General features: G+C 36.1%; 1 protein-coding gene across 5 annotated transcripts in view; it reads right to left on the bottom strand.

Moving 5' to 3' along the window:
- The window catches only part of LOC127424745 (leucine-rich repeat and transmembrane domain-containing protein 1), a 78,748-nt gene extending 70,472 nt beyond the window's left edge, over positions 1-8,276 (bottom strand). For 4 of the 5 annotated variants that reach the window (XR_007894510.1, XR_007894509.1, XR_007894508.1 and 1 more), the window contains exons 1-2: positions 7,961-8,276; positions 2,251-2,847 (exon numbers count right to left, since the gene is read on the bottom strand). Coding sequence is in view for 2 of the 5 variants with exons in the window: in XM_051670176.1 (XP_051526136.1) it covers positions 2,251-2,847; positions 7,961-7,967 (604 nt within the window). In the remaining 3 variants the exon portion in view is untranslated. The remainder of the gene's footprint in view (positions 1-2,250; positions 2,848-7,960) is intronic. The other variant, XM_051670178.1, reaches the window with a different exon arrangement.
- Positions 8,277-9,781: the final 1,505 nt, after the last annotated feature.

Below are 9,781 nucleotides of genomic sequence, written 5' to 3' on the forward strand. Positions count from 1 at the left end.
ACTTAATACATTTACTAATTTTAACCACTAATAGTTCTAAACATAACTAATATTGGCATTATATTCATAAATTCTTTGTTATAGCATAATTTAATGTACAGCTGCTTTGAAACAACGCCTGTGTGAAAAGCGCTAAACAAATCAATTTGACTTGACTTGACTAGATGTGGGGATTTTCATTCATCCTTATGACATTAAAGATTTTAGCCAGCAGGTGGCAACAATGACCTTTTTTTATGTGTAATGAGCTAATTGAGTTGGTGTTAAGGGAGACTGGGCTGTCAGTCACTGCGTGAGTTTCGTTGACATTATCGGCTTAATTGCTCAGATAACTGCTACACTACTGCTGAGAGAGTTAAACAAACAGCTTAAGCATTACTGCCCATCACAGCTGAGAGTCACTACAGATGGAGCATCCACACACGCTCAGGTCACCAACCTGATACCTGAGTTAATGAGTTGGGATAAAACGTAAATTTCCAGCATGTCAGAAGAATGATTTAGAAGAATCTATAGAAGATTTCTATAGTCAATTATTCTTGCGAACTGGCAGCCTAAACACAGGTTTAAAGCCACGTTTGTGTTGTCTTATCTGCCACAATAATTTAAGCTAATGCCAGGTTTACACATCCTCCAGGAGCGGGGCGTAAGCAAGGTGGTCGCATTGGGCATTGACATTGGCCATGTCTCTTCCGCAAGAAACAGCAGTGCATCTGCGCAGAAATAAAGTTATCTCTGGGGTCCTACACCAATTTTTTTCTTTAATAAGGTCATAATAAGCTGAGGTTAGTGCTGCTGGTTAAGGACAATAGCGGGCTGTCACGTGCACTTCATCTTAATCAGCACACATGGTCGTGATTGGTTAATGTTGTGTCTATACTATACACCTATACAGAATGGCAAAAGGTCCGGCAGTTTATTAATTCTTTCCTTTATTAAGTTATTTTATTGAGTTTACTTGCATGCAGACATATAAATTGTAGTGTACTGCAGGTTTAGTTTGAATAATTTTGATTTGCTTTTGTGTCTTTTCTGTAATCTCCTGATTATTTTAGTGTTGTGTACTGCACCCAGAGCCGCTGAGATCAGCGTGAGCCGCACGGCAAAAATAAGCTCAACGCGGAAACTATCCTCTCGCTGCGTCTGGGACGCTTCTGGGATGAGTCACCTCCTGACTCTCACTTGCCATGAGAATGGTGTAATCTGTTATTATGGGCACCAAAACGAAAACGCGCCACTCACACCCGCTCACGGAGGGTGTGTGAACCTGCCGTAATGGTCAGCCATGGGTTCAATACAAGTTAAGCTCAATAGACAGCATTTGTGGAATAATGTTGATTACCACAACAATTTATTTTGACTTGTCCCTCCTTTTATTAAAAAAAAAAAAAAAAAAAAAATCGAGGTTACAGTGAGGCACTTACAATGGATGTGAATGGGGCCAAATTTTTGGAGGGTTTAAAGGCAGAAATTTGAAATTTGAGCTTCAAAAGTCAGATCACCATCCACTTTTTTATGGACCTACTGAGATAAGATATTTTTCTATTTTTCTTCAAATGTGTTCTGGTGAAAAAATAAGTCATAAACACCTGGGATATCATGATGGTGAGTAACTAATGAGAGAATTTTCATTTATGGGTGAACTATTGCTTTAAATACAGTATATGTTTGCATATGACTGGTGTGATAGAATCACTGTGTAGTTATATCTTTCAACTCTTGTCATGACCAGATGAAACGTACAAAGGTCAAGTACATAAACTTGAATTAGTAGCAATGTCTATTCAGTGCTGGGTAGATTACTTCTGAATTGTAATCTTGGTACACTGTGTGTATGATTTCACAACCCTCCCTCTCCCCTGACCCTCTTCCAAAATTACTTATCAGACATACAAAATTAATATCAGCTGTAGGCTGATTTAGAATGAACATTTTTAAAATAGAAGAATCAAATTAAACTTATCAATTGAAAATCTATAATGAAAATCAATAATTAAAATAACTGACAGTAAATTTATTTTAAAAGTTTTAAAAAAATAAGGGGGATCAATAGATTATAATTTTTTTTACTGTTGTTGCCTGATGAATATGTAAACATGTAATTCGTAAAAAGTAACTGCAATTTGACTATTTAAAAATGTTATGTAATCTAATTGCAAATACTTGATTTTTGTTGTCTAATTACTTTATCAGTTATATGAAATCCATTTCTATCAGCAATGTGTATGGTGGATTTGACTATTTTGTTACCTTTGAAGGCAAATGTCTCCAGCCATAGCTTGAGTCCTATCAGATGACAGTCACATCTCCAGGGATTACCCTTCAGATGAAGAACTTTCAGATTCCCAAGAGACTCCAGGTGTGTACGGTCCAGCTTGGTCAGCCGATTGTAGTGCAGGGATAGGTGGGTCAGATGGTGGAAGCTATCAGCAAGAGCTCCTGGTAGACCTCCTAAGCTGTTATGGGACAGGTCCAAGAGGGTTAGGTTTCTTATTGAAACCAGAAGGCGCCGGTCCACCTCCCGAATAGAGTTATTGGCCAGAATGAGCATTTTCAGGCCTCTGAGTCCCAGAAAGGCACTGGGGGAAAGTGTAGTGATTGAATTGTTGGCCAGATCCAGAATTTGGAGTTGAGGTGTCTCTTGGAAAGACATGGAGCTGAGGCCTCGGATGCGGTTGTTTTGGAGATATAGCTCTGTTGTGTCTTGTTGGATCTTATGAGGAATATCGTACAATCCTCGTCCCCGGCAGTCCACCACTTTGGTGTGAGTGTCACATGAACACTCCTTGGGGCAAGAGGAGACTGCCTGAAGTAACAACAGGCTGGATAATGCAAACACCACACCTGCTGAAGAAACAGATGAATGGGGGAGTTACCACTACAATAATTTTACCTTAATTGTCAGGCTTTTTTGGTGTCCCCTCAAACAATATTTCAATTACATTTATTTCTAAAGTATTGTTCCAAAGCAACTAAGCATTTTATGTTCAGGACTAAAGTAAGACAGTAGAGTAGCTATTGATTTTTCTGATGCACTAGTGGTGTACGGCTGTCAGTTTTAAGTTTTGTGTGGCTATATGTTTGATAAGAATACAAAAGGTTTCTGGAACTGGTGTCCAGTTGCAAGTTAATTACTGTCTCTGCAAATAGTGGGCGGACAAGGGTTTGAATATTTTATTGGCTGGATAGTGCCTCATTGTCTAACAAATTACCAGGTTAATTGGATTTGGAAGTCTTCAAATGTAGATTGCATTATTATTAACCTCAGAAGGTCAGAAACAGACAGTGTTGGGTAAGTTATTCATTAAAAGTATTCCACTACATATTATTAATTTCTTCTCTAAAATTGTCATCAGATTACTTAACTGATAACTTCATTTTAAAATAAATCACATTACTAATACTTTCTAAAACACCTTACACTGAACAAATTCAAAAACAATTATATATTTCTCGCTTACCTGTTATGGGGCTTATATCCAGACTTACATATGAACAAAATTCATGTTTTACAAGTATTCCACATAAATAATATTATTTTAGAAATATTTGTAACCTAGTCATGTACTTAAACATAATGAAATTAGAGCTGTCGAAATTAACGTGTTAACAGATGCAATTGATTTAAAATATAAATTTTTCTTAACTGTGATTAATGCATTTACAGATTTGACATTTCTGTAACCTTCGAGATGTGTTCATCCGGGGTCATCACGCTGACACATACACAACATTGATTCTGTGTCAGTGATCAAGTGATCAAGAAAGGATGTCTTAACTGTATTATTTTGTACAAAACAAACCCAGATGGGACCTGTGAAAAGCCGCATTCACATGACTCGCTGAAGTGAAACATCAGGGTTTCCCCGGTGCTGTGCTGCGCGTCCTTCTTACCGGACAGTTTGGATAAAGTATCATTTACGTGTGCAGTGCCAGCACTAAAAGTAAAACAAAAGAGTTCAATGCAAGTGCTTTTCATGTGGAGTTCAAAACAGCATGAATCATGTGAATGTGACTTCACGATTGCTATAGCAAAGTGGATAGCCACTATTAGTATTGTCAATTAATATTGTCCAATGAATACTCAACCTATGGGAGTTCTTTCAGTTAGTCAACTTCCCACTTAGACTTTGGAAAATGTTTAATGTTACTTGAATTGATGTTATGTTAGTGCATTTATCTATTTTTTTTGTGGAATACTTTGTTTGGAAAATGTTGATTAACAGTGTTGTTACATATTGTTTTCTTTTCTAAGAAGGAAGTAAATGCATTCTGATGGGAAAAGAAGTATATTTCTAGTCAAATTTGAGCAGTTATGAAATCTGCAATTAATCCCCATTAACTGTGAAAAAGTATGCGATTAATCGCGATTAAATATTTTAATCAACTGACAGCACTAAATTGAATGAATTGAAAATCAGTAACATTAATTTCATTCCAAGAATTCAAAATGTAATGCGTTTACACTACGTCTTGTCCAAATTTTTTATTAGATTACATTAATTACTTTGTAATCAGATAACACCCAATACTTGAAACAGACTGTATAAAGTATTGAGTATGCAGAGCTGTAACAGGTCAAGTGGCATAATCTTTGTTTATCGCCACATAAGTTGGGGGTTGTGAATTGGTTTTCCCACAACTTTTACGTGATGTCACCAAAGAATGGCAGCATGAACGTATTACAAGCATACTTCTCCTAGAGAAAAATGCAGTTGACTATCTTGCTCAAGGGAACATGGATGGTGGTAGCTTAACTTTCAGTTACCATTTGTAATGATAACTGCCACACCACACTACCATATCAAGGGTGGTGGAGTAGAGGTAAGGATGGAAGTCAAACATCCCATGGTCCTTTGAACAGGTAAATGTGGGCAGCCTGAAGACCAAGGATGTTATGTAAACAAACATTACTCTACACTTACCAGACTAGTCTCAATAGCTGAGTTTCCATCATATTCCAATTCGCATTTTGGGATATCACATAACTGCTGGATGGAAACACCAAGATATTAATAAAATATCCAAAATTCTCAAAAAATCATATACGCTTGCTTGAGGTAGATAAATTTTTTATTCGATAAGAAGCAATGTGCATAAACTATGATGGAAACACATTTACTGAATAAACTCCTATCGAATTTATTAGGATTACAAAATGGGCATCAAAAAAGTCAAGTGACTGAATGACTCGACTAGACTAACCAGCGGACCAATCATCTCATCTGCTCTGATCATCCTGAAAAAACAGTCCTGAAAATCCAAAGCCTGCATAGAGTTTGAATAAGTCGAATACAAACTTAAACTGTGCCAAAGGTTTATTGACACTTTTGAAAAATATCAAATAGACCCACACGACAAAGACATAAAGAAGGAGGAACACACACACATAGTTTTCCCAGAACTGTGTGATGCACTGTTGCTCCCATACATGAGACAAGTTCATTACAGTGTTTTGTCTGCATGCTCTAAACCATGAGTATTTTACTCATAAAAGAGTCACAGCGGCTACAGTTTCTCTGGAAGTGACGATTTTGTTCTTTTGAACCAGCGGGATGGAAACACATCTTCAATTCGCACATTGTTTTTGCAATATTATGGTTTTTTGCATAAATTAAATTCGCAACTTGGATGGAAACACAGCTAAAGTGAATTCGGAAACAGTAGGCTGACATTTCATGAGCCAAACTCGGTCTGTAAAAGTAAATGTGTGAGTTCAGGGTGAAATGTCCACTAAGGGTGAAAAGTATTTTATTAAATAATCGAGTCACAGTGGCTACAATTTTTTCCAGAAGTGATGATTTGTTTTTGTTTTTTAACAAGTGGGATGGAAACACAGCTTTTATTTAAGTTGTTTTAGCATGTTTTAGTATGTTAGCTGAAAAGAATGTAATACAGTGAAGAGCAATGCATATTTTATTAACTCTACCCCCCAAACTCCATCCCTTAACCTAACTGTCAGTGAAGTAAAAATTTATTGTTAGAGTGAAAAAGGAACCTCTGAATCATGCCTGTCACTGATTATGCAAACACGCTTACTTCCTGTATTTCATGCAACACGCTATCCGTCGCACCACATGAGAAGGTTAACACAGCTGAACTGATGCAAAAATGCCTGATGGGAGATGGCGCTTGACAGTAACTCGGCATAATGATGTCAGTGTTCTGGTACATTCGGTAGCAACATGCTGACTTGTGATCATATTGCACATAACTACTCCTACAATCAAAGGGAAGTAATAGGTTGGTAAGAATGTTGTTCAAGCCCCTAACCCTGCACCTATCTCTAAAATTGGATTGTTTGATGGGAATGTTGATCCAGGAACACGTTGATGTTTGGATTGATGTGTCCATGTATTGATACTGTTTCTCTGTAGCGAGAGAACAGGCTAGCGGACGGTTTGCTACACACATGGAACTTGAGTTTTCTGCTTTTCCCCTCCATATACAGATGTGATGTTTGTGCAAGCAGGACGTGTTTGGAGTGGATTTGTTCACTGACCTGAAGGATTTCTAAATTAAGGACACAAACCTCAGACTAATGAGAGTTGGACTGTGGATACACACTCTCGCTATTACACTATTTCTAAACCTTATTTATTTGTGTCATTTTAATTCATATTTAATGCAATGCACAAAAGCAGGCAGTAGCAGCCTTGTAAAACACATGGAAATGCTGAACGAAATGGATGTGATGGGCTCAAATGAAAAGTGCATGTTATTCTCAGTGTTCTAGACATCAGCAGTCAGTTTAGTAAATACATTCCCTCTATTCCCTAAAACAGATTTATGGATGTTTTTAGCATCTCTTTAGCTGAATAATTAAGTCTCACTTCAATTTTATTTATTTATTTATTTATTTATTTGGTGGTATTTTTGTATTTTCCTACAACCAAACCTTAAAGATTTGCTATAGTCATGCTATGTTAGTCTTGTATTTTTGTTTGCAGAGCATAGATAGTGTCATGCAGTGCCATCCAACATCTTTCCTAATTTTAACATAAACAGTGTCTTAAAATAAGATCCAATATTGGTTATTATGGTATTTTTTCTTTATATTTTCTTTATATTTTTCTTATATCAGAATTCTCTTTTATTATTCTTTTAGTATACAACAAACAAGGCATGAAGAGATTAAGACAATTGTTTCAATTATAGCTGAGACTTGAATAACAACAGCAACAAAATAAAATATATACAATTAAAATTAAACACAAATTACAAGTAAACTAAAATTATACATGTAATGAACTAATTACAGGATGATACAGTATGTACAATATTTGAATTTTTGGTTCTCTATAACAACAGTAACAACACTGGGACTAGTACTTTTTGGTTTGTTTTTGAAAGTCAGTTTCTGCAGAGCCAAATATCTTAAAGTTTTGGCGACAAAAAAAATAAATCTATAAATAATAATGCTCGTTCACAACAGCAGGGCATGTTGTCACACTATATGAGGTAATTTGTCAGTGGAGTTGGATTTGTGTAAATATTGGGGGGTGGGGACACATTCCCTCTTCACCCCACAACCAAAACAAAATCTGCTGTGCACCTCTCTTTCAATCTACGCTAAATTTAAAAAGTATTAAAATATGAGGCACAAATGACTTATGAAACAACAAAAAAGGAAAAGGTAGTGTACAAAAATCACTGTTTTGATCAAGAAATATTGTAAATTATAAATTGTATACATTTTTTAAATTTAAAACGTATGACAACCTGCCCTTATAAAAATGTGACAACATGCCCTGACCTAAGAACACATTTAAACCTTTCGGTAATAAATCTGCAATCATAATATAATTGACCCTTGCCTATGGAGGGTAGAATTCACAAAATTATTGCAATTTAAGAGGGTTAATTCTACCGCAGTGAGCATGTTCATCAGGCTGATCTTTGAGTGTATTGCTCGTGTTTTTATGAATGTCTGAAATCATATTGGTGTTTTGAAACTCACCTATCATGGTTCTTAGAGCGATCTTCCAGTCAGTGTGTCCAGGGTACGTTCGGCATATCGTATCCGTGTTTTCAAAGCTCAGAGAACACGTTAACAAGAACTTGTGTTACTGGATGGCAGCCATTTTCTTCTCTCTCTTTTTCGTTCTCTATATATGTACATATATGCAAATATCTTCATGTTTTACTCTTTACCATCTTCTCATTCATTGCATCGTCCGTACACACACACAGAAAAGACACACTCACTGTCAAGGGCCTAACGCAAACACACACACACAGCGTTGTGCTGAACTGCTCTGACATCACTGAGTGACCCCGGGCAGAGAACTGGCAGAGCATGTCCTAGCAGTTCTCTCGTTTCCTCACACACGCACGCACACACACACATGCCTGAAGCGCCTTCACCAGCTCACGCGGTACTGCTCACATGTACAGTGCCTTCAGAAAGCATTCACCCATCTGCATTTCTAAATGTTCTGCATTGTGCATCATCTTTTGGCTGCAATCGCAACCTTGAGTGTTTTTTGGTATGTTTCTATATGAAGACTGTTTGCCTGTTCTTCAGCTAAAATTTTCTCTGGCCAAGTTCGGAATGGCATACTACCATATTACTATTACTATTTCTGCCATAGACAGATATGGCTGAAGTAGTAAGAGCTGTATGAGTAGTATGCCATTCCGAACTCAGAATCTGAGTGTGAGAAGAATGCTGTTTTTAGGTCAGCATTGATTGAGAATGGAGCACCTGCAAACATCTGGTTGTGAAAGTGGCCAGTAGTGATTGTAGTGGCCAGACCCCAGTGGGAAAAGCAACATATCCTGTGAAAACAAATAATGGACTGTAACTACCACAATAAAGGGCAATTTGCATAGAGAAGAATAGCAGTTAGTAGAACAAATGCAGTTAGTGGCTTTTTTTTTTCTGCTTTTTTTTCCTGCTTTTTTTTCTGCTTTTCTTTCTTTCTTTTTTTTTTCTTTTTTTTTGCCGTTATTTTTATGTACTGCATGGCCAAGACATACTCTCTTCCATACTCTCTACAGAGGCAAAGATTGCAGTTAAAGGAATATTCCGAGTTCAATACAAGTTATGCTAAATCAGCAGCATTTGTGGCATAATATTTATTACCACAAAAATTTATTTTGACTTGCCTCTCCTTTTCTTAAAAAAAAAATAAAAAAGCACAAATCTGGGTTACAGTTAGGTACTTACAATGGAAGTGAATTCACAATTCATATTGCGAATTGATAGTTGACTGAACACAAAATTAGTAGTTCTCTCAACAAGAATTGCATTGAATTTGCATTGTGAACAAATTCACATTAACTAAACAAAGCAATGATTTTATGGATAATTATATTTGTATACAGCAAGGTTATAATCGTTTTGGATTTTAAATTTAGTTTTAATTTTTATTTAGTTTTAAATTTCAAATTATTATTCAGTTTCATTTCAGTTATTTTACCAACTGTGTTTGTTAGTTTTAGTTTAGTTTTAGTTTTCCAATGAATTTTAGTTTTCATTTTTATTTTAGCATATCAATATATTTTAGTTTTTATTTTTACTCCTATTTCAGTTAACACAGATGAGTAAATGACTTGGAAGGGGACAACTTTGTGTTATGTTTTTAAATTAAACTATTTCCTATTCAGTCCAGATTACACAGTCTTCATATTCTACATAGCGTATAGCTAGGTTGACATACAACATGGTAAAAACAACAACCAAGGACAAAGAGATATGTATCCCTTTATTTTTTGAACAACAATGGATTTTGACCATTTATGGATGGTGACAAAACTTTAACCCTTTGAAGTTGAA

Source organism: Myxocyprinus asiaticus, chromosome 33 (assembly GCF_019703515.2).
Source record: "Myxocyprinus asiaticus isolate MX2 ecotype Aquarium Trade chromosome 33, UBuf_Myxa_2, whole genome shotgun sequence".
Classification (NCBI taxonomy): domain Eukaryota; kingdom Metazoa; phylum Chordata; class Actinopteri; order Cypriniformes; family Catostomidae; genus Myxocyprinus; species Myxocyprinus asiaticus.